Below are 25,102 nucleotides of genomic sequence, written 5' to 3'. Positions count from 1 at the left end.
ACTAAAGGTCAATTTACCATGGCCAATCCACCTAACCCACACATCTTTGGATCTGCCTCACACTGCCAGGAATCCGGGTTCAAGCCCCGGTTGGGTCACTGTCTGTGCAGAGCTTGCATGCCCTCCCCACGTCTGCGTGGGTTTCCTCCCACAGTCTGAAAGATGGGAAGGTTAGGTGCATTGGCTATGCTAAATAAAGCGGGCGTCACAGTGGTTAGCACTGCTGCCTCACTGCACCAGGCACCCGGGTTCAATTCCAGTCTCGGGTGTGTGTCTGTGGAATTTGTATGTTCTCTCCCATATCTGCGTGGGTTTCCTCCAGGTGCTCTGGTTTCCTCCTACGCTCCAAAGATGTGTTGGTTCGGTGGATTGGCTATGCTGAATTGACCCTTAGTGTCAGGGGGTTTAGCAGTGTAAATACATAGGGATATGAGGAATGGATCTGGGTGGGATTGTTGTTGGTGCAGGCTCGATGGGCCAAATGGCCTCCTGCATTGTCAGGCTTTTAAAAAAAACTCCCTCAGTGAACAGGCGCCGGAGTGTGGCAACTAGGGAATTTTCACAGTAACTTCACTGTAGTGTTAATGTAAGCCGACTTGTGACACTATTAAATAAACTTTAACTAAGGGATTTTCACAATAACTTCATTGCAGTGCTAATGTAAGCGTACTTGTTGATACTATTAAATAAACTTTAAGGGATTTTCACAGTAACTTCATTGTAGTATTAAAGTAAGCCTACTTGTGACACTAATAAACCTTAAAACTTTTGTGGAGGGACTGTCAATTGGATTCAATTTGATTTTTGAAGCGAGCAAGCAAGAGGGTGGATTTGAGTGCCCCCTGTCTGCTCAGCACATTGTTTGTACCTTTTAAGGAAGGAGGACAAGTTCGTGCCGAGCAGAGTCCCGCCTCTTGCCTTTGCTGTATTGTAGCCACCGAGCTCTGTATGGCAATGTCTGTCGCAATCAAACTCAGGGTGGGAGAGGGTAGGGGGAGTTGGAGGAGAGCTCTCGGTCACTGCTCCACATCCCTGAATGAACCGGGAGAGGAGAGGGGGAGACTCGGAGACGGCAGCAACCGTCATATTGGAACAAGTTCAAACCCTCTCTCCGCTTTCACCTCCGCGGCCGAGCAACCGCCGGGAAGGGCGATCCTGCCGAGATGTCTTACCTCCGCCTCCTCCTGGGAATCGGTTTAACCTGCACTGAAGGTAAGGAGCTGAATTTGGAGAAAGTGTGTTATTTTTAGTGATGGAGAGCGGAGAATTCCGGGCGGTGGCCGTTGTTGTTGTTTATTTAAAAAAAAGGGTTTGAAAATGTGAACAAAATGGCGGTTGGCCGTGGAGCTCGAGCTTCCTGTCCGCCCCGCGCGCTGTTTGCAGCGTCACCTCCAAATACTGGCGCTCTCCTGGGCAAAGTGCCTTTTTTGTTTTATTTCAAAATGTACTTTATTCATACATCTGCGAAATCATTACAAACATTTTTTGTGTGATGGCCCTTTTTGCAATGATATTCGGGTCCTTTATATTCATCAAGCAACCACTTCTGTTTTTTCTAATCGTGGAGGAAATTTCTAATGTTCAGTCAGAGTAAGGGCCGCCCTGTGGGTGCCACTCGTGAGGAACACGGTTTGATTAAATTAACTGAGCAGGGTGAAAGGGCTTGGGTAAACTGAGGATGCACAATGTATGTAACAGGACGTCAGGGAGGCGGAACGGGAAGAATGTGAACCTGGAATATCCTGGACCAATCAGGATACGAGGGGAGGAGGAATGCGTGGAATTTCGGGAATAAAAGGAGCGTGAAGTTGGTACCGCGTGTGCTCCTCCTGCAGGGGGCACCCGGCTCGGCAGAGTCGTGAACTCGCAAATCAACATCTTGCTTCTCCGACTTTGTCCTCGGTGTCAGTGATTGTGAGCGCACCCAATCTGCAGAGCCCGGCTGGGGAGGAGGCTTCTCTGTCGGCAGTCGGAGTGGCACCGGGAGTCGGCTGAGAAGGAGCTGATAACCCGCTCGCCTTCGTGTTGAGCGGCTGAGACTCTCATAGAATCATAGAAACCCTCCAGTGCAGAAGGAGGCCATTCGGCCCATCGCGTCTGCACCGACCACAATCCCACCAAGGCCTTACCCCCACTCATTCCTGCCCGGGGTTTTGCTGTCATGTTGTTCCTCGGCCTCCTTTACCTCAGCATCTTTTCGGCCGATCGTCGGAGGAGGGGCGGTTTTGTTTTTAAGGATCGGCAGGGAGCGCCTGCTGAACGGTAAAGTTTGAAACCGGCGGGCCGCCGAGGGGTGCTCGGCCGCCGAGGGGTGCTCGGCCGCCGAGGGGTGCTCGGCCGCCGAGGGGTGCTCGGCCGCCGAGGGGTGCTCGGCCGCCGAGGTGCAGCCTGGATATATAAGGAGGGGATTTGCAGTCTTGTCATTCAGACTCAGGGCTGCCCTCGATTGACTCACTGACTGTGTGCAGAGCCCGGCCGGAGGGGAGGCTTCTCTGTCGGCAGTGCTGCAGCTCGGCGGTCGGATTGGCACCGGGAGAAGGCTGAGATGGGTTTTACTGTCATGTTGTTCCTCAGCCTCTGTGTTCGGTTCATCATCATCGGAGGAGGTAAGGTCCCCAGATTCACAGCTGGAAAATTAACCTTTTTGGACACAACGCGGGTGCGCGAGACCTGCCGTCCCGCCTGTCTTCCGCTGCATCTGCTCGGCGGCCCCGCTCCGCTCGCCCCCCGCCCCCGGCCTCTCTTTCTCGGCGGCCCGGCCCCGCGCTCTCTCTCTCTCTCTCTCGGCGGCCCGGCCCTGCTCTCTCTCGGCGGCCCGGCCCGGCTCTTTCTCTCTCTCGGCGGCCCGGCTCTTTCTCTCTCTCGGCGGCCCGGCCCGGCTCTTTCTCTCTCTCGGCGGCCCGGCCCGGCTCTTTCTCTCTCTCTCGGCGGCCCGGCCCGGCTCTTTCTCTCTCTCGGCGGCCCCGCCCCCCTCTTTCTCTCTCTCGGCGGCCCCGCCCCCCTCTTTCTCTCTCTCGGCGGCCCCGCCCCCCTCTTTCTCTCTCTCGGCGGCCCCGCCCCCTTCTGTCTCTCTCTCGGCGGCCCCGCCCCCCTCTTTCTCTCTCTCGGCGGCCCCGCCCCCCCTTTCTCTCTCTCGGCGGCCCCGCCCCCCTCTTTCTCTCTCTCGGCGGCCCCGCCCCCTTCTGTCTCTCTCTCGGCGGCCCCGCCCCCCTCTTTCTCTCTCGGCGGCCCCGCCCCCCTCTTTCTCTCTCTCGGCGGCCCCGCCCCCTTCTGTCTCTCTCTCGGCGGCCCCGCCCCCTTCTGTCTCTCTCTCGGCGGCCCCGCCCCCCTCTTTCTCTCTCTCGGCGGCCCCGCCCCCCTCTTTCTCTCTCTCGGCGGCCCCGCCCCCCTCTTTCTCTCTCTCGGCGGCCCCGCCCCCCCTCTTTCTCGGCGGCCCCGCCCCCCCTCGCGCGCGCGCTCTCTCTCGGCGGCCCCGCCCCCCCTTTCTCTCTCTCGGCGGCCCCGCCCCCCTCTTTCTCTCTCTCGGCGGCCCCGCCCCCTTCTGTCTCTCTCTCGGCGGCCCCGCCCCCCTCTTTCTCTCTCTCGGCGGCCCCGCCCCCCTCTTTCTCTCTCTCGGCGGCCCCGCCCCCTTCTGTCTCTCTCTCGGCGGCCCCGCCCCCCTCTTTCTCTCTCTCGGCGGCCCCGCCCCCCTCTTTCTCTCTCTCGGCGGCCCCGCCCCCTTCTGTCTCTCTCTCGGCGGCCCCGCCCCCCTCTTTATCTCTCTCGGCGGCCCCGCCCCCCTCTTTCTCTCTCTTGGCGGCCCCGCCCCCTTCTGTCTCTCTCTCGGCGGCCCCGCCCCCTTCTGTCTCTCTCTCGGCGGCCCCGCCCCCCTCTTTCTCTCTCTCGGCGGCCCCGCCCCCCTCTTTCTCTCTCTCGGCGGCCCCGCCCCCCTCTTTCTCTCTCTCGGCGGCCCCGCCCCCCTCTTTCTCTCTCTCGGCGGCCCCGCCCCCCCTCTTTCTCGGCGGCCCCGCCCCCCCTCGCGCGCGCGCTCTCTCTCGGCGGCCCCGCCCCCCCTCGCGCGCGCGCTCTCTCTCGGCGGCCCCGCCCCCCCTCGCGCGCGCTCTCTCTCTCGGCGGCCCCGCCCCCCCTCGCGCGCGCTCTCTCTCTCGGCGGCCCCGCCCCCCCTCGCGCGCGCGCGCTCTCTCTCGGCGGCCCCGCCCCCCCTTGCGCTCTCTCGGCGGCCCCGCCCTCTCTCTCTTCGCAGCCCTGCTGCGAGTCAGCAGGCCCCGTTGCTCGCGCGCGCTCTCTCGGCGGCCCCGCCCCCCCTCGTGCTCGCTCTCTCTCGGCGGCCCCGCCTCCCCCTTGCGCTCTCTCTCGGCGGCCCCGCCCCCCCTTGCGCTCTCGGCGGCCCCGCCCTCTCTTAGCAGCCCTGCTGCGAGTCAGCAGGCCCCGTTGCTCGCTCACTCTCTCTCTCGGTGGCCCCGTCGCTCTCTCTCCTTGGCAGCCAGCAGCCCCCGCCTCTCGCTTTCTAAAAGATATGTCCCAACGTCGGCTCAAATTAACACTGCAATGGAGTTACTGTGAAAATCCTCTTGATGTCACACTCCGGCGTCTGTTCGGGTACACTGAGGGAGAAATTAGCATCAAACCAACACGCCTTTTGGACTGTGGGATGAAACTGGAGCACCCGGAAGAAACTCACGCAGGCTCACACAGGGAGAATGTGCAAACTCCTTAGGCAGTGACCCAAGCTGGGAAGCCCGGGCTCCTGATGCTCTGAGGCAGTCGTGCTCATCACTGTGCCATTGCTCTCAGTATCAGTGGGGAAATCAATGAACTTGTATGAATTGGGGGGGGGAGAATCGCTCTGAAGCAACATTGAGGGCAAACTGTCTTGCAAAACAATAATACTCCCGGTGGTAATTCTTTTGGAGCTTGGGGCTTATCCTTTTGGCTTTTGTTGAGGTTAATTTGGACGAGTAGACTGATCTCGTTGTCAAATCCTATGGATTGTAGGAAGTTAAGAATCATAGAATCATAGAAACCCTACAGTGCAGAAGGAGGCCATTCGGCCCATCGAGTCTACACCGACCACAATCCCACCCAGGCCCTACCCCCACATATTTTACCCGCTAATCTACGCATCTCAGGACTCTAAGGGGCAATTTTTAACCTGACCAATCAACCTAACCCGCACATCTTTGGACTGTGGGAGGAAACCGGAGCACCCGGAGGAAACCCACGCAGACACGAGGAGAATGTGCAAACTCCACACAGACAGTGACCCGAGCCGGGAATCGAACCCGGGACCCTGGAGCTGTGAAGCAGCAGTGCTAACCACTGTGCTACCGTGCAGAATGATGGGCGAAATCTTCAGATCCCTGCTCATCCCATTAATTTAGTGAGTCCTTGCTGTCCTCTCTTCGATGCAGTTTGCCTGCTTGGTTTCATTGGTCAGAACATTGAATACAGGTGTTGGGATGTTTTGTTGAAGCTGTACAAGATATTGGTACGGCCACACTTGGAATACTATGTACAGTTTTGGTCATCCTATTAGAGAAAGGATATTATTAAACTAGGGGAGAGTGCAGAATAGATTTACTAGGATGCTACTGGGACTTGATGGTTTGAATGATAAGGAGAGGCTGGATAGACTGGGACTTTTTTCCCTGGTGCGTAGGAGGCTGAAGGGTGATCTTATAGAGGTCTATAAAATAATGAGGAGCATAGATCAGCTCGATAGTCAACATCCTTTTCCAAAGGTAGCGGAGTCCAAAACTGGAAGGCATAGATTTAAGGTGAGAGGGGATAGATACAAAAGGAATGCTTTCACAGAGGGTGGTGAGTGTCTGGAACAGGCTGCCAGAGGCGGGTACCATTTGGTCTTTTGAAAAGCATTTAGACAGTAAGATAGGTATAGAAGGATATGTGCCAAATGCAGGCAATTGGGACTAGCCTAGTGGTTTCAAAAAAGGGCGGCATGGATAAGTTGGGCCGAAGGGCCTTTTTCCATGCTATAAACCTCTATGACTCTATGTGGAGACCAAAATTGCAAGTCAAATCATTGGACTAAAGCTAATCAGTCACTTCTGATTTTTAAAATGAGATTTCTTGAATATGAATAGTATCTGATATGGACTTTGATTGTGGTCAAATAACATTTTTGATTCAATTTATGATTGTCACATGTACCAAAATACAGGGAAAAGTATTGTTTTGCATGCTAGCCATGCAAATCATACGATACATAGCTTGCAAAGAGTTGTCACGCTCTGGTGCTTGAAACATGGATATGGTTAATCCACAGTGAGATAGACAGATATGGGGAGAAAGCAAGAGAGCGAGAAATGCTGGCGAGAGACAGATATGGGGGTGTGTGACACCAGCCTGGAATGCATTGGAATTGTCGAGTTTAGATGTAACATAAGCACGAATGAGGGTCTCGGCCTTCTATTTATTCAGATGCAACAGAAGGGGCGAGCCATGATCTGGAACTCAGTTTCACACACATCATTTGATTTGATTTTATTATTGTCACATGTATTAATATACAGTGAAAAGTATTGTTTCTTGCGTGCCATACAGACAAAGCATACCGCACATAGAGAAGGAAAGGAGAAGGTGCAGAATGTAGCATTAGTCATAGCTAGCGGGTAGAGAAAGATAAACCATATTAGATAAACTATAAGATAAAATATGGGGGTTGTAAAGGGGAAAATACAAGGGGGGCACACTCTAAAATGGCAATACAAGAAAGCACACTCTAAAATGGCTGCCTGGCACATAAAGGGTTAACTGGGAAAGCCAAAAGAGCAGACACGGGCTCCTGCTGTTCAGAAAAACCTAACAGACAAGCCATTTCCAAATCACAGTGACTCATAGCAAACAAACACCTCAGGAAGCCAAGGGTCAAGACATCTTTTAAGATAAGGAAACCCCAAAACAAAGAGCTTAGATTAATGTTAAAGGAAGGTGGGAAATATGAATGCGAGGGAACCGATTAGCACCTGAACAAGACGAAACTAGCCATTGATAGACACAGACACAAGGAAATGTACCCATTCATAAAATGCTAAATGTCTATACCTGTTTGTACTCTTGTAAACATGGGGAAATGTACCCATTCATAAAATGTTAAATACTTGTACTCACTTAAACAATGTGATAATGTTCGAATCACCGGTATGCCCATTGTGTAAAGAGTATAAAAATGAACCACTCCCGACATACTATTGAGAGAAGGTTTGCTACAGACCATGTGCCTTGTCTCCACGGATCCATTTAATAAATCGTATTTTCTGAATCTCGAAGTCTGACTAGTGGATTTTTCCCACAACAGGGGTCCATTTAAAAGTCTGATGGCAGCAGGGAAGAAGCTGTTCTTGAGTCAGTTGGTGTGTGACTTCAGACTTTTGTATCTTTTTCTGGATGGAAGAGAGTATGTCTGGGGTGTGTGGGGTCCTTGATTATGCTGGCTGCTTTTCTGAGGCAGCGGGAAGTGCAGATGGAGTCAGTGGACAGGCGGCTGATTTATGTGATGGACTGGGCTATGTTCATTCGGTTTCATCTTGAGGTGCTTCAATGCAATAAATTAATTTTACAGTTTGTTGTGTTTGAATCCCTCTTTTGGTGTCACCGTTCTGATTGGGGAATTTTGCGACCTCCATACTTGTGTTTGAATCCCTCCTGTGGTATCACTCCTCCAATTACTCTTCAATACAGTTAAAGAAACATTAGATATTTCAAAATGGATATTGCAAATGGTGGTGTTTTTTCAGTTTTCTGTGTAAATCATGTTGCACTCGTGTTACTCACAGATAATTGTGACATGTGTAATATTCACCGCATACATTCAATGTGAGTCATACAGTCTGAGCAGGTTGTATACAATTCCACTCCTCGGCCATTCCTGGCTGCCTCTATTGCACCTCTGCAGCAGCTGCCCCAAACTTTAGTGTGTCCCTCAGCATAGACCTGCCCTTTGGAATGTGCCAGTCTGCAACACTTGGTCAGGGACAACTCCTGATAACCTGTTTGCCTTGACTTTCATGTTTAGCAGATTAGATTGATTTTTTTTTTTCTCCTGGATTTACTGTCATGTATTTACTCAGCATGTCGACTAGGCTGATCACATAGGAGATGAGGGTATAAAATGGGGAACCAATTTTAAAATGGTAGGTGGATGATCTCAGTGGGAGGAGGGGCGGGCTGATAAATGCAAAATTGGAAATATTTAAATATGATTTTAAAGTACTGTGACCAGAGTTCAACCTTGTCGACTAACCTGCAGCAGCCATGCATCCTTGTTTTTTTTGATGAATGGGACTGCCTTGATTGGTTCATCTTTCAGTGTCATTTTGTCATCAGGCTTTGATCGTCCAATTGGGGATTGCAGTGATGTGTACACGCGAAGGCTTTAGAGCTTTTGCTTTGGCTTGTGTTGGAGCTGATTTGGAGGAGGAGTGGACAGATCAAGTTGTAAAACCGTCTGCACCTTCCTGCCATCTTCAATGATTTACACATATATACCCATGGTGAGATACCCCCATTTGTGAAAGTTTTTTTAAAAAGTTTATTTATTAGTGTCACAAGTGGGCTTACACTAACGGCAATGAAGTTACTGTGAAAATCCCATAGTCGCCACACTCTGGGTACACTGAGGGAGAATTTAGCATGCCCAATGTATGCAACTCAGCACGTTTTACAGACAGTGACCCAAACCAGGAATTGAACCCGGGTCCTCGGCGCTGTGATCACCACTGTGCTGCCTTCTAAGGGCATAATCCTGCAGATGCGGAATCTGGGGTGGCACAGTGCTGCTGCCTCACGATTCCCAGCTTGGGTCACTGTCTGCACGTTCTCCCCGTGATGGCGTGGGTTTCCTCTGGGTGCTCCGCTTTTCTCCCACATTCTGAAAGACGTGTTGGTTAGGTACATTGACCTGAACAGGCGCTGGACAGTGGCGATTAGGGGAATTTCACAGTAACCTCATTGCAGTGTTAATGTAAGCCTTACTTGTGACGAATAAATAAGCTTTAACTTTAAACAAGAGGAGGAAATGCTGGAGAAATTCAGCAGGTCTGACAAACCGACTGGGTTTCTTCAACAATTTCTGTCGTGACCCCCTCATTTGCTCTGGGTTTGTTCTTTCCCAATACGAACCTGTTGGAACCAGCCACTTCTGTTTTTTCTAATTGTGGAGGAAATTTCTAATGTTCAGTCAGAGTAAGGGCCGCCCTGTGGGTGCCACTCACTCAATCTGCAGAGCCCGGCTGGGGAGGAGGCTTCTCTGTCGGCAGTGCTGCAGCTCGGCGGTCGGACTGGTCGTTTGAAAACTCAAATACCGTGACCGGAGGTAACCCCGGCCGCGCGCCCTCGGTGGGGATTCCTTTTGATGAATGGGCCGGCCGTGGGCTGCGCTGATTGGTTCAATGTGCAACGTCATGTTGGCCTCCGGATTCGATTGTCCAATCAGGGACTGCGTGGAGGCTGCGCTCATGCGCTGACCGTTTGGAAGCGTGAGACATGCGCACGCGCGTGGTAAATAAAGCCCTGTTCTGGTACCTTGCTCTCCAGTCAAATGAAATGTCCCAACTGTCTGAACGTTGTCTAAAGTTTATTTATTAGTGTCACAAGTATGCTCACATTGACATTGCAGTGGAGTTACTGTGAAAATGCCCCAGTCGCCACACTCCGGTGCCTGTTCAGGTTCACTGAGGGAGAATTGAGCACGGCCAATGCACCCTAACCAGCACGTCTTTCAGAAACCGAGCACCCGGAGGAAAATCCACTCGAACAGCTTGGCGGGGTTTGCAGCAAGTCCTGGAGCACAAGTCTTCAATAGTTTTGCCAGAGTATCGTCATTTATAGTATCTGGTGCCTTGAGCCATTTCTTGATATCATTTGGAGTGAATCCAGTTAGCTGAAGACTGATGTCTGTCGTGCTGGGGACCTCCAGAGGAGGCCGAGATGGATCTTCTACTTGTTACATTAGGCTGAAGAGTTTAGTGAAGCTTCAGTCTGATCTTTTGAACTGATGGGCTCCTCCATCATTGAGGATGGGAATATTGTGGAATCAAATTGGCTGATTGGCATCTGTGACTCTGGAGATCTCGGGAAGGAGCCAAGGATGATTATCCACTTGGCACTTCTGGCTGAAGGTGGTTGCAAATGCTTCAGCCTTGGTTTTGCTCACTAATGTGCTGGGTTCCCTTATCATTGGGCATATTTGTGGAGCTGCTTCTTTTCAGTGAGTTATTTGCTTTTCCATCACTATTCATGGTTGGATGTGACAGGACTGGGGAGCTTGGATCTGATCCATTGCTTGTGGAATTGCTGAGCTCTATTACTTGCTACTTATGCTGTTTAGCAAGTGAGAGTGATCTAATTGAGGTTGATGAAAAGTTCAATTTGAATGGATAATGAACATTTTCTTTTGTTAGGAAGGGCATAACTAGAGGCCATCAATACAAGATAGTCACCAAGAAATTTAACAGGAAGTTCAGTAGAAACTGTTGAGAATCAGGAACTCGATACCATAGGGCAGAGTTGAAAAGTGGTAAGGATTCATTTAAAGTGATGCTAAGTAAGCACGTGAGAGAGAAAGGAATTGAGGATTACGATGGTAGATTTAGATGAGGAATAGTGGGAGGAGGCTCTCGTGGAACATAACTCACTTGGACTGGATGGGCAGAATGACCTGTTACTCTACTGTCCATCCTATTCCTGGCTATTCTTAAGTCTGAAACCATATTTGTCCAAGTGCTTAGTCATTGTCCCTAATGTTAAACTGCAGTGACTTTTTCCCAGAACAACTGGCTGGTTTAACAATCCATCCTTGGCTAGACCATTTATGGCACGGTGGTTAGCACTGCTGCCTCGCAGCGCCAGGGACCCGGGTTCGATTCCTGCCTTGGGTCACTGTCTGTGTGGAGTTTGCATGTTCTCCCCGTGTCTGTGTGGGTTTCCTCCGGGTGCTCCGATTTCCTCCCACAGTTCGAAAGTTATGCTGGTCAGGTGTATTGGTGCCGGACTGTGGCGACTAGGGGAATATCACAGTATTTCCATTGCAGTGTTAATGTAAGCCTTACTTGTGACTAATAAATAAAAACTTTAAAACCACGTAAGGAAGTGTTCTACTCTCCATCTAAATCACTATTCAAAGACTATTCAACATTGCCAAGATATCGTGTAGCAAATAAAGGTTTGTGCATAAAAAAAGTGAGAGGGGAAATGTTTCTGGTGGTTACATTTGCATCTCTCTATCTGAATTAATTTTTCTCATTGCTCATTTTGCTAAATCTACCTCTTTCCGCAATCTGTTCACAATGGGTTCTCAATCTCAGAATAATATCTATACGTCGCTATGCTACATAATTTCCGTGAAATGGTATGATATCCATGCTGCATCTTAGCTTGTTTCCCCCTTTCCATGTCTGTGCCTGTAAAGTGCTTGGTTAGTTTTTCCTGGAGGGGAGGTGAAATTTTTTGTAGTCTCTTCTGATATTTGGTATGAAGTTGTACAGATGATTGTGTATGGCACTGCAGAGGCTGGTGTTGGTGTTTTCTTATTTGCAATGGGTTACTTATTTGAAATGTGGGATATCAATCGTAACTTAACCATGAACTACTTTGTGGAACATTGTAAGCCGACTCAGTTATCTTCGTCACATAAGCCAAACCAGAGAGTTGGGCATTGACAACTGGATGTCCTAGCACAGTCATTGAAGGTGAAACATTCTGTGCATTGTCAAACAATTTCCAGTTTGTATCCAATGAATAATATTTGTTAGAGTTCATTTCTCATTTCAAGCATCTTTTGAGGTGCGAATTTGGTCCCCATGGCTGTTCCGTGTGTCTGGATGATGAACTGGTTGTTGAAGGTGAAGATATTGTGGTCCAGGATGAAGCAGATGAGTTGTAGAATTGCATCTGTAGATTGGCAGTTGTCTGAGTACTGAGGCAGTTGCAGCAATGCCATCGTCAACACACCATCCTGGTCCTTCTGTCACTTGCCATTTGTAAGAAGTTTAACAACACCAGGTTAAAGTCCAACAGGTTTATTTGGTAGCAAAAGCCACACAAGCTTTCGAGGCTCTGAGCCCCTTCTTCAGGCTTGCCATTTGAACAGACCATCCTGCTCTCACGTCCACAGGTCCATCCTTGGCCTGCTGCAATGTTCCAGTGAAACCCAACGTCAATTGGAGGAACAGCAGCTCCTCTTCTGCTTAGCCTCACTTAACATTGAGTTCAACAACTTCAGACTGGAAGCTCTCTCCTCCACCTTCACCCCATTTTTATTTCTATCTATTTATTTTTATTTTGTCCATTTGTTTAATTTTCCTTCCCCTTTTCATCCCACCTTCCATCTATTTTTCTCTCACCATCGTCTCCCCACCCCACCAGGATCATTTGATCCTTGTTTCAGGTTGTCTTTCGACACTGCTCACCTTTGTTCTGCCACTAACACATTCTGTTCTCTTAATGTGCCACTATCAGCAAGCACCCTTCTTCACCATGATCACCACCATTTCCATTTCCTTTGTCTTTTTATGCACAACATCTTTGTCATTCTCTTCATAGCCTCCATCTATTGCTGTCCCTCTATCCAGCCTTTACAGCTCAACCCCACCCCCCACAACAATATAAATCTCATCCGAGCTCCAGTTCTCAGCTCTGGACATCCAGACTTGAAACATTACCTCAAAATTAAATTAACCATCCTAGGGAGTGGACTTTGGAACCAGGAAGGATTATTTTGTTCAGAATAAAATGCAATAGTAATCTTCACCCAGGTGATTTCCTTTTAGTTTTATCTCTTCCTGTGACACGTTTTCAGTTCTATTATACACATGGCTGTGTTTGCAGCCAGTGCAGCACATGCAAGGTTATATGTATGGCTGTTTGTGCAGCAAGGTGCATGTGCGGTCGTCACTGGTTCTTGAATTGGAAATGACACGGTACCTGCAGCATCAAGTTACTGGCGCTTGTAAAATAAAACCTACTGAGAACACAGCATCCATTAGCAACACAAGATTGCTGATGTCAATCTGCAGGCGTACTTGTCTGCGCATGCGCAAAAGCCAATCACCTCATTCACTGGACGCACCAGCAGCAAACACAGCCCATTTAAAAGACATTGAAAACTAAAGTTTTCTCCCTCAGGATGGACGTGGAAGGAAGAATGTTAAGCGATGGGATGAGGAAGAGGGATGTACATAGAAGATAATACTAATGATCTGAAATAGCCTTCCTCATCTGTAATTGGTAAATAGTAGCAAAGCCATGTGGCAATTTATATGGAGGACGATATTAAGGGAGGACAGGAGGGCACTGAATTCAGAGGACAGAGAATGTGATGAACTGAAATGGAGGTTAAAATCACTGAGGATGAGAAGTCACTTGATGGGGCAGAAGGAGGAAAGCAATTCAAAGTAGGGTAGCTGAAACTAAGTCAGAAGGAAGCCCAAATTAGCTCTTCACTGCGAAACCAAATAAAATTGCAAGGTTAACAACCAAATCATGCATCAGAAATGATAAATTAAAATAACAATCTCAACTGACACACCAGCAACATTGGCGTGCTGCAGTCGGAGGTGCCACCTAACAGATGGCACCTCCGATTGCAGTGTGGAAGAACAGAGGGATCTTGGGGTCCGGGTTCATAGGACGCTCAAAGCAGCGTCGCAGGTAGAGGCTGTGGTTAAGAAGGCGTATGGAATACTGGCCTTCATCAATAGAGGAATTGAGTTTAGAAATCGGGAGATAATGCTGCAGCTGTATAGGACGCTGGTCAGACCCCACCTGGAGTACTGTGCCCAGTTCTGGTCGCCTCATTACAGAAAGGATGTGGAAGCCATAGAACGGGTGTAGAGGAGAATTACGAGGATGTTGCCTGGATTAAGTGGTATGCCTTATGAGGATAGGTTGAGAGAGCTAGGTCTATTCTCCTTGGAGAGGTGAAGGATGAGAGGTGACCTGATAGAGGTGTATAAGATGTTGAGAGGTATTGATAGAGTGGATTCTCAGAGGCTTTTACCCAGGGCTGAAATGGTTGTCACGAGAGGCCACAGGTTTAGGGTGATGGGGAGTAGGTATAGAGGAGATGTTAGGGGTAAGTTTTTCACTCAGTGGGTGCGTGGAATCGGCTGTCGGTAGTGGTGGTGGAAGTGGATTCGATTGAGTCTTTTAACAGACTTTTGGATAGGTTCATGGGGGTTAGTAAGATAGAGGGTTATAGATGAGCCTAGAAGGTAAGGAAATTGTTTGGTGCAACTTGTGGGCCGAAGGGCCTGTTTGTGCTGTAGCTTTTTAAAAAAAAGATGGGGGAGGGGGGAGGGGGAGGGGGGAGGGGGAGGGGGGAGGGGGAGGGGGAGGGGGGAGGGGGAGGGGAGGGGGAGGGGGGAGGGGGAGGGGGAGGGGGGAGGGGGAGGGGGAGGGGGGAGGGGAGAGGGGGGAGGGGAGAGGGGGGAGGGGGGAGGGGGAGGGGGGAGGGGGAGGGGAGGGGGAGGGGAGGGGGAGGGGAGGGGGAGGGGTTGGGGCTGGTTGTTGGGGGCAGGAGGTCAGCGATGGGGGTTGGAGGCATTTGACAGATCTCCCAGTATACCATGTACACTGTGGACACAGTATACTGGGAGATCAACGCGCCTGTACAATGGTGCCCAAGCAGTCTGCAGTTGGTTTCCTGGAGTGAATAGGCTTCACCCATTCCGGCTACTGGCAGGGATCACATTACAACCCCTCAGTGCCGTAAAATTATTGTTACTTGTCTCACTGGAAAAATGGGTGAGAAAACAGGAGGTTCTCTCACCCGTTTGACACTTCACATTTTTCTGGGAAAATTCCACCCATGATGTTAAACTGGGTGCTGTTTACTCCTCTCACAGACAGGAAAAGGGTCACTAGCACTTTTCAAAGAACAGAAGGATGCTCCCCGATGTCCTGACCAATGTTTATCCTCCATCAACAGCACTAAAATAACACATTAGCGGGTCATGATCACATTACGGTTTGTGGAGTTGACTGTATGCAAATTGCCTGCCACAGTGACTCCACTGGCTGCAAAATCCTTTCTCCATCTCATAAAGTCGTTACAAAACACATAATATTCAGCTGAATAAACTCAATAGGCCTGAAACAGAAGGAAGCCCTGAGGTACAGATCCAATTGTTTTAAATCTTGCCTCCCTTTACACCAGAAAGGCTTTAATCTGGATTCTGTATCCCATCATAACAATTACGATTTAATGTTTTAAAGCCTGATTATTATTACTATTTAGTGCCAGGTCATGAAATAGCACTGCTGTAAATTCCTCTGCTATCTGGAATAAAGGTTATAACTCTATGATTCCCATCAGAGGAGAGAGACAAAATGATTGTTCCAAACTTGGACTGTAAACAGCTCAAAGAATCTGGAACAAGTGAGGTTTGACTGGTACAGGGAGGATTAAAAACACTCAGAAAACATGTTGCTCATTCGGATGAGTCGAAGTTAAAAACGAACCTTGCTGGAGTGTAACTAACCTTGCTGGAGTGTAACTAATACTTTTCAGAAAGGGCATTTATCTCATTTGTTACAGTTAGCTAATCGTTACACAGCATGCACCAACAAAGGACATACAAACTCACTGGAAGCTTTCTGAAAAATTCCAGAACACAGTTGCAGGAATGGGAGAGCATCCTATTCCCGTTGTTGTAGGTAAAAAAACCTCTGACACTATTAGTGGTTCAAAATGCAGTGTTTATTTTCACAATTGTGGGAGAGGTGAGGTTCCTAACAGTGGACCCCCAACCTTCTCATCGAACACAAGTAAGAAAAGAGTTTATATATGTCCCGGGCCCCGCCCTCATTACATTGCAATTCTCTAAGATGTCTGTCACTGTTCATGGTGAGATTCTTGTTGTTTTAGCAGTATCTTCCTCTGCGTAGTTTGTTTGACCTCCAAGGCCACGATTGTTCTTGCATTTATATCCTTGCAACAACATCACAGGTTTTGCACAAACAAGTTAACTAATATACATACAAATTTGTATAATACTTTATATCAGGATAAGATGAATAACGTATGATGAATATATATATATAAATCTATGGTTATACAAAGACAGAAGGCATACATGTCAACTCCATCGTGTTAAACAAAGGTACATAAAAATGGAGACTGTTTAGCTTATTTCGAGCTGGGTTAATCGCATTTCTTAATAACAAGAAAAGCTGTTCCTCTTATCTGGCACAGACATGAAAAACACCGAACTCTGACAAAAACATGAACTCTGCAGTGTTCTCAACAAAATCACAGAGTTCGGGTCTTAATGCTTAAGTGTGACAAAGTTCATTAACCCATTCCCGACTTCACCGTGAGCTGCTTTGGGAAACTTTTGACAGTTACTATTACTTGTGGCCACACAATTTTCTTTCAGTGGCACAGACCTTTGCCAGACTAGAGTCTTATTTATACTGACTTTAATTTACTCCAGTTCCCTCGAGCTTGGCAGGTGCAAATTAAGTAGCTTCAAAGGAATGAATGCATGTAAGGCTGAGCATATCATCGCAGTTCAAAATCGTGAAATTTTGCTATTGGCAGCAAATTAAAAGTTTCCATTTGTCACCAGTGGCTACCTAATTTGCTATTTTTCAATAAAGTGCTCCGTGGCATCACTATCCCTCAAGAGCTTCATTCTGTAAAGTTTAAAATGGTGATCATCAGGCAGGACACACCATTAACTTTCTTTTCAATGCCTCAGGCAAATCGTCCCTATGTTAGCAGCAGCCATTATAAATCCTAAAGCTGCGAGTTTCTACTTTTGTAGGAAAATCAGTCCCATTCACATCTGACTCCTCTTCCAACTCCGCCTTCATCGAGTAGCAGGTCTATTTGAACTTTTGATGGTGCAGTAACGGGAATTACTAATTGCATTCAATGTTCACTTGCCACACAGCAGGGTTACTGGGAATGATAATAGTCTCAACCACAGTATCAGCACATACGCACATAGACACACAGTGAAGTTTTGCTTCTGCTGCACACCTTTCGGAATTTTAGTATTAAAGGATTAAAGAGATGATCAGTAGTAGCGCATGTTCGGTTTACACTTCTTACAGCACTCTGTGTAGTCAGGGTACAAAGCAGAGTGGGTGGAATGGTATCACCAGGCTGGCGGCCTTGCTGACCCCATTAGGTCCCACCCCCAGATTGTTTGTCCACAGGGCCAGAAAATCTGGTCTGAAAACTCAGCTGTGGGTCTGCAAAGAAACATGCTGATTTTCAGTCTGACATTCTTGGCAAACTTTGGTAAAATTCCACCTAATGCTGAAAAGGACAGTGGCAGGTGCATGGTGAGAAGCGTTTGCTACAATCCCAGCCGTCTGTCACCCACCGACTGCTCCTCATTCCCTCAACAACCAAGGAATTTGCATTGAATGTCAGTCCAAATTTTCAAATAATTACCTCCACTACTGCAGGCGGATGGAAAGACCCTGACTCGAAACGTTGGCTCTATTCTCTCTCCACAGATGCTGTCAGACCTGCTAAGATTTTTCTCAGCATTTTTTTTTGTGCTTTGTCACTTTGCGGATTTTTGGACAAATTACTTCCGTTGGTGAGGTCGAGGCCTGTAATCTGTTACTCACTTGATCTGAGCCAAATCTGTTTTTTATTTCAAAAATATACTTTATTCATAAAAAAAACTCTCAAATAACACGTTGCAAACGACAGATATACGGGCGGCACGGTAGCACAGTGGTTAGCACTGCTGCTTCACGGCTCCAGGGACCTGGGTTCGATTCCCGGCTTAGGTCACTGTCCGTGTGGAGTTTGCACATTCTCCTCGTGTCTGCGTGGGTTTCCTCCGGGTGCTCCGGTTTCCTCCCACATTCCAAAGATGTGCGGGTTAGGTTGATTGGCCATGCTTAAATTGCCCCTTAGTGTCCTGAGATGCGTAGGTTAGAGGGATTAACGGGTAAATATGTGGGGATAGGGCAGACTCGATGGGCCGAATGGCCTCTTTCTGCACTGTAGGGTTTCTATGATTTCTACTTGATAGCCATGTGGTCAAAGTTGTTACCGGAAGAATTTCTCCACTAAGGACAGGTGCTGAGCCAAATCTGTCACTCATGGGTTTGGCAATGCTTGCTCCCTGTTGACTCCACCTCCTTGATGAAGGCTCATTCTGCCGGCTTTGTGGCTCTGCTTTTCTGTGCAGTGGCTATTTAGTTCCCTCATTGCTTCTTGGCCTTTTGGCTCAGATCAAGTGTGGTTTTGCTGTGCCTAAAAAGAGGGCAATTGGTTGAAGTCATGAGGTTACGCTGAGGCTTCATTTGAAGCAATTTTTAAAAGCGGCATCTCGGCCTTTATGAGATCAAGCCTTGGACGAAGTGCAATGCCTGCTCCAATCAGCTTGGATCAGCCCAAGACAGGAGGTGATGAGCCTGCCTTGTTTTGGACCTGGAATGACTCACTTGCTGAGAGTTTGATTGCATATAAAAACGGCTGTTCAGTTCCTCATTGATAAATATCCAGCTCGGAGCCCGGCTCTTGTCAATCTGCCTGCGGTCTGTTGCAGCGAGTCTGAGGGTTGCTGTGATCGAATCGGGAGTGGGGTGTAGTGTCTGTATCAGGGCTGCAGATTTATGGATACACCGCTATTCACCGTCATGTTGTTCCTCAGCTGCTTTTCCTTCAGTCTCACCTTTGAACTGATCGCTGTGGGAGGTAAGGATGTCAATTGGAGAAATTATTATTTTTTAATTCCTGGGAAACCGTCGTAGGAAATGTTTAAATGTGGCTGCAACTCATTGAGTTTGTTTTGAGTGAGTGAGTGTGTTGTCGCAGCGGAGTTGGCCCCGCTCCCGGGTTTCCTTTTACAGTAAATCACATTCCAGTGTTTTCCCAAACTGTGGGTCACACAAACGGGTGTGAGCCCTTCTCCCCGCCCTCCGCCTCCTCAGAGACGGGCCGGGCCCAGCCCCCTCTCCCCGCCCTCCGCCTCCTCAGAGACGGGCCGGGCCCAGCCCCCTCTCCCCGCCCTCCGCCTCCTCAGAGACGGGCCGGGCCCAGCCCCCTCTCCCCGCCCTCCGCCTCCTCAGAGGCGGGCCGGGCCCAGCCCCCTCTCCCCGCCCTCCTCCGAGGCGGGCCGGGGCCCAGCCCTTTCCCTGCCGGAGCAGACAGGACGCTCAATCGGGAGGTTTTGTAAACATCGGGGCCGATTTTACCAAATCGGGACTAAGTGCCGGGTCCGGTTGTCAAACGGATCCGAAGCCGCAGCCGCACTCCAGCGCGCGCCCATCCGCCTTTTCTCGGTGCCGGTCGAGTGAAGCAAGAGTGATTTGGGTGAGTTGCGTGGTGGGGGAGGGACTTGTGTAGTCAATGGATGAACTTGGTAACCGCGCATGCGTGCTTTGGGAATGACGTGACCGCGCTGAGGGAAAGTGGTGACCGCGCATGTGCGCTTAGTGGAGGAATGAGGTGACGGCGCGTGCGCGCTCTCGTGCAAACCTGGAGTCTGAGGGTGAGTGCGATCGGAGCTGGGTCTGTATCAGGGCTCCATATTTATGGACCCAGTGGGATTCATCGTTATGTTTCTCGGCTGCTTATCCCTCGGCCTCCTTCCCGCTGATCGGTGTGGGAGGCAAGGATGTTAATTGGAGAAATTATTTTTAAAAAAATTTCTCGGGAAACGGGAGTTGGAAATGTTTAAATGTGGCTGGAACTGAGTTTGTTTTGAGTGAGTGAGTGTGTTGTCGCAGCGGAGTTGGCCCCGCTCCCGGGTTTCCTTTCACAGTAAATCACATTCCAGTGTTTCCCAAACTGTGGGTCACACAAACAGGGGATGGGGTTGTGAGCCCCTCTCCCCGCCCTCCGCCGCCTCCTCTTCAGAGACAGACCGGGGCCCAGCCCTTCTGGAGGGGAGCCAGCAACAAACATGGCGGTCGAGCTAGGAGGTTTTGTGAACATCTTGTGTAGCCCAAAAACCACGAATAAGAACCTACAGGTCCTGCGTTTGCACCGAGAGAGGGGCTGTCTGCTCCTGTCGGGGTGGGCGTGCGGTAGCACAGTGGTTAGCACTGCTGCTTCACAGCTCCAGGGGCCTGGGTTTGAATCCCGGCTCGGGTCGCTGCCTGTGTGGAGTTTGCACATTCTCCTCGTGTCTGCGTGGGTTTCCTCCGGGTGCTCCAGTTTCATCCCACAGTCCAAAGATGTGCGGGTTAGGTTGATTGGCCATGCTACATTGCCCCTTAGTGTCTCGGGATGCATAGGTTAGAGTGGTTAGTGGGTAGATATGTGGATAGGACCTGGGTGGGATTGTGGTTGGTGCAGACTTGATGGGCCGAATGGCCTCTTCCTGCACTGGAGGATTCAATGATTCTAACATCGCCATCTTTGTCAGGACCGGCGCAGCAGCCACCTTTCTGCAGAAAAATGTAAAATGTCATGGGCTGCGGAGAGGGGATTTCACTGAGATTTGTGTCTTCGTCTGATGTGGAGGATTTAGCTGTAAACTGTGTAACTGTTTTTCCTCAATTACTTCAGAACACAGATTTTCATATTTACAAAACGTGAAGTTTAATTATGCTGACGATGTTGTACTGAAGTTTAAAAATTATGCTGCGGATGTACTGAAGTTAAATAATTGCGATTCTACTTTTGTTTCTGTTGCTGTCTGGAATCATGTTACTTTTCAAGTGTTCAAGTCCCAAAGGAATGCGGTTTTGGAAATCGGGGTGGACAAAGTTTTGCAGCTTTCCTGTTTGATTTCGATGCCATTTGTAAATAATATGGAATATCCTTGCCTTGAATTAGATTATTCTGCAATTACAACTTTGTTCCTGGGTTTACTGCCAGCATCTGTTATGAACAAATGTTCAAGAAAGAAGGGAAGACAAAGCCGTCCTGGACTTGTTGAAGAGAATAAATCAAAGACAGGTGTTGACTTGTAGGGGGTGGTGAAGAGCAACTGTAGTTTGGAGAACTTCAGTTTCACCAATAATAGAATTATAGAATCCCTACAGTACAGAAGGAGGCCATTCGACCCATCGAGTCTGCACCAACCACAGTCCCATCCAGGGCCAATTCCCGCAACCCCACACATCTACCCTACTAATCCTCCTGACACTACGGTCAATTTAGCATGGCCAATCCATCTAACTCACACATCTTTGGACTGTGGGAGGGAACCGGAGCACACGGAGAAAACCCACACAGACATGGTGAGAACGTGCAAACTCCACACGGACAGTGACCCGAGGCTGGAATTGAAACCGGGTCCCTGGCAGTGTGAGGCAGCAGTGCTAACCACTGAGGCACAGTGCCACCCAATAATCAATGGTAATTAATTGAAATGGTGCTGATAATGGATCGTAACGCTGACACATCTCTCCAAAGGCAAATGCTGGGACTAACTTAATACCATCAGTTACATACATGTCAATATTAAGTTCAATGCTCTTGTATCCAACCTATAACTAATAGTAACCTGTAAGTAGTAGTAAGCTAGTAGATATTTATCTGCATTTTCAAGAGACATTAAGTAAGGTGTCCATCAGAGACCAATGAATATAATTAGTGCATATGAAGCCACTGGACCCAAGTGAGAGAGTGGATTGCCAGATAACTTCAGTGCAAAGGTAGTTAAGAGTGGCAGAAGTGGGAGCTATTGTTCCACACGGATCATTGCTGGAGCCATTGCTGCTCACAATTTATATTGATAATTGGCATTTTGGAACCAAAAGCACAATTGGTAAATTTGAAAGAAGCACAATAGTTAATACTGAGAAGAACTGCAAGGAAATGCAGGGGATGAGCTCAGAGCGTGGATCGATGCCTGGAAGTGTGATGTGGTGGCCATTACGGAGACTTGGATGTCTCGGGGACGGGACTGGATACTCCAGGTGCCGGGATTCAGATGTTTCAGGAAGGACAGGGAGGGAGGCAAGAGAGGGGGTGGAGTGGCACTGCTGATCAGGGATAGTGCCACAGCTGTAGAGAAGGTGTATGCTGTGGAGGGATTGTCTACAGAGTCTCTGGGTGGAAGTTCGGAGTGGGAAGGGGTCGATCACTTTGCTGGGAGTTTTCTATAGGCCGCCCAATAGTAACAGGGAGGTGGAGGAGCAGATAGGGAAACCGATCCTGGAGAGTTGCAATAATAGCAGAGTTGTTGTGATGGGAGACTTTAATTTCCCAAACATAGATTGGAATATCCCTAGGGTAAGGGGATTGGATGGGAGGAGTTGGTTAGGTGTGCTCAGGAGGGTTTCCTGACACAGCATGTGGACAAGCCTACAAGAGGAGAGGCTGTACTTGATCTGATACTGACCAATGAACCTGGACAGGTGTCAGATCTCTCAGTGGGAGAGCATCTTGGGGATAGCGATCATAACTGTATTCCTTTCTGCTTACATTGGAAAAAGAGAGGATCAGGCAAGCTAGGAAAGCGTTTATATGGAGTAAGGGGAAATATGAAGACATAAGGCAGCAAATTAGAGGAGTAAATTGGAAGGAGGTATTCTCGCGGAAATGTACTGAAGAGACGTGGCAGTTTTTCAAGGAATGTTTGTCTAGAGTTCGACAGGACAACGTTCCGAGCAGACAGGGAGGAGTTGGTAGGTTAAAGGAACCGTGGTGCACGAAAGCTGTGCGGGACCTAGTCGAGAAGAAAAGGAAAGCGTACAAAAGGTTCAGAGAGCTTGGCGAAGATAGGGATCTAGATGAGTATATGGCTTGTAGGAAGGGACTAAAGAAGGAAATTAGGAGAGCCAGAAGGGGTCACAAAAAGGCCTTGGCAGGTAGGATTAAGGAAAACCCTTAGGCGTTCTATAAATACGTGAAGAGTAAAAGGATGAGACGTGAAGGAATAGGGCCAATAAAAGGTGAAGGTGGGAAAATCAGTACGGAACCAGTAGAAATGGCAGAGGTGCTTAATGAGTATTTTGTCTCGGTTTTCAGAGAGGAGAAGGACCTGGGTGGATGTACTGTGGGCTTGCGGTGGACTGAAAAGATTGAGTATGTGGACTTTAACAAAGAGGTTGTGCTGGAATCTTTGAATGGCATCAAGATAGATAAGTCGCCGGGTCCGGATGGGATGTACCCCAGGTTACTGTGGGAGACAAGGGAAGAGATTGCCGAGCCTCTGGCAATGATCTTTGCGTCGTCGATGAGACGGGGGACGTTCTGGAGGATTGCGGATGTGGTTCCTATTTTCAAGAAAGGGAATAGGGATAGCCCAGGAAATTACTGACCGGTGAGTCTAACCTCAGTGGTTGGTAAGCTGATGGAGAAGATCCTGAGGGACAAGATTTATGAGCATTTAGAGAGGTTTAGTATGCTCAAGAATACTCAGCATGGCTTTGTCAAAGGCAGATCGTGCCTTACGAGCCTGGTGGAGTTCTTCGAAAATGTGACTAAACACATTGACGAAGGGAAAGTGGTAGATGTGGTTTATATGGATTTTAGCAAGGCGTTCGATAAGGTCCCCCATGCAACGCTTCTAGAAAAAGTGAGAGGGCATGGGATCCAAGGGGCTGCTGCCCTGTGGATCCAGAACTGGCTTGCCCAAAGGAGGCAGAGAGTGGGTATAGATGGGTCTTTTTCTAAATGGAGGTCGGTCACCAGTGGTGTGTCCCCAGGGATCTGTTCTGGGACCCTTGCTGTTTGTCATTTTCATAAATGACCTGGATGAGGAAGTGGAGGGATGGGTTGGTAAGTTTGCTGACGACACGAAGGTTGGTGAGGTTGTGGATAGTCTGGAGGGATGTCAGAAGTTACAGAGGGACATAGATAGGATGCAAGACTGGGCGGAGAAGTGGCAGATGGACTTCAACCCAGATAAATGCATAGTGGTCCATTTTGGAAGGTCAAATGGGATGAAGGAGTACAATACAAAGGGAAAGACTCTTAGTACTGTCTAGGATCAGAAGGACCTTGGGGTCCGGGTCCATAGGACTCTTAAATCGGCCCTGCAGGTGGAGGAGGTGGTTAAGAAGGCGTATGGTGTGCTGGCCTTTATCAATCGAGGGATTGAGTTGAGTCCGGGGATAATGATGCAGCTATGTAAGACCCTCGTCAGACCCCACTTGGAGTACTGTGCTCAGTTCTGGTCGCCTCATTACAGGAAGGATGTGGAAAAGATTGAAAGGGTGCAGAGGAGAATTACAAGGATGTTGCCTGGATTGAGTGGCATGCCTTATGAGGATAGGCTTAGGGAGCTCGGTCTTTTCTCCTTGGAGAGACGTAGGATGAGAGGAGACCTAATAGAGGTATATAAGATTTTGAGAGGCATAGATCGGGTGGAGTCTCAGAGGCTTTTTCCCAGGGTGGAAATGGCTGCTACGAGAGGACACAGGTTTAAGGTGTTGGGGGGGTAGGTACAGGGAAATGTTAGGGGGAAGTTTTTCACACAGGGTGGTGGGCAAGCGGAATCGGCTGCCGTCAGTGGTGGTGGAGGCAAACTCAATAGGGTCTTTTAAGAGACTCCTGGATGAGTACATGGGACTTAATAGGATGGCGGGTTATAGGTAGGCCTAAAAGGTAGGGATATGTTCGGCACAACTTGTGGGGCCGAAGGGCCTGTTTTGTGCTGTAGTTTTTCTATGTTTCTAAATTAATAAACTAACAGAATGGTAAATTACTAAAGTTCAATGTGGATAAATGTGAAGTAGTTCAAGTTGGGGGAAAAAAGTCACTTATTACCTGGAAGGTGTCAATTTAGGTAGAGTAGAGGAACACTGACATCTTGCAGTACAAATATAGCATTCATTAAGATTTCTGCCACGCATTAGTGAAGCTTGAAACAGAGCAAACCAAGCACTAGGCTTTATTTTCAGAGTTGCAGATTGCTGAACCTGTGTGGAATCTCTGCCGTAAGAAGTTTAACAACACCAGGTTAAAGTCCAACAGGTTTATTTGGTAGCAAAAGCCACACAAGCTTTCGGAGCTGCAAGCCCCTTCTTCAGGTGAGTGGGAATTCTGTTCACAAACAGAGCATATAAAGACACAAACTCAATTTACATGAATAATGGTTGGAATGCGAATACTTACAACTAATCAAGTCTTTAAGAAACAAAACAACTGCAATGGACCAGCATGTTTGGATAATTTTGTTTCTTAAAGACTTGATTAGTTGTAAGTATT

General features: G+C 48.7%; 1 protein-coding gene across 1 annotated transcript in view; it reads left to right on the top strand.

The window, feature by feature from the left end:
- The first annotated feature begins 897 nt into the window (after window positions 1-897).
- LOC144496864 (CD48 antigen-like) overlaps window positions 898-25,102 on the top strand; it is a 40,073-nt gene continuing 15,868 nt past the window's right edge. The window contains exon 1 of the mRNA XM_078217433.1: window positions 898-1,212. Within this exon, the coding sequence (XP_078073559.1) occupies window positions 1,164-1,212 (49 nt within the window). The 5' untranslated portion in view covers window positions 898-1,163. The remainder of the gene's footprint in view (window positions 1,213-25,102) is intronic.

Source organism: Mustelus asterias, chromosome 8, assembly GCF_964213995.1.
Source record: "Mustelus asterias chromosome 8, sMusAst1.hap1.1, whole genome shotgun sequence".
NCBI lineage: Eukaryota > Metazoa > Chordata > Chondrichthyes > Carcharhiniformes > Triakidae > Mustelus > Mustelus asterias.
The sequence above is the reverse complement of the archived record's forward strand: the minus strand, read 5'-3'. Positions and strand labels throughout refer to the sequence as shown.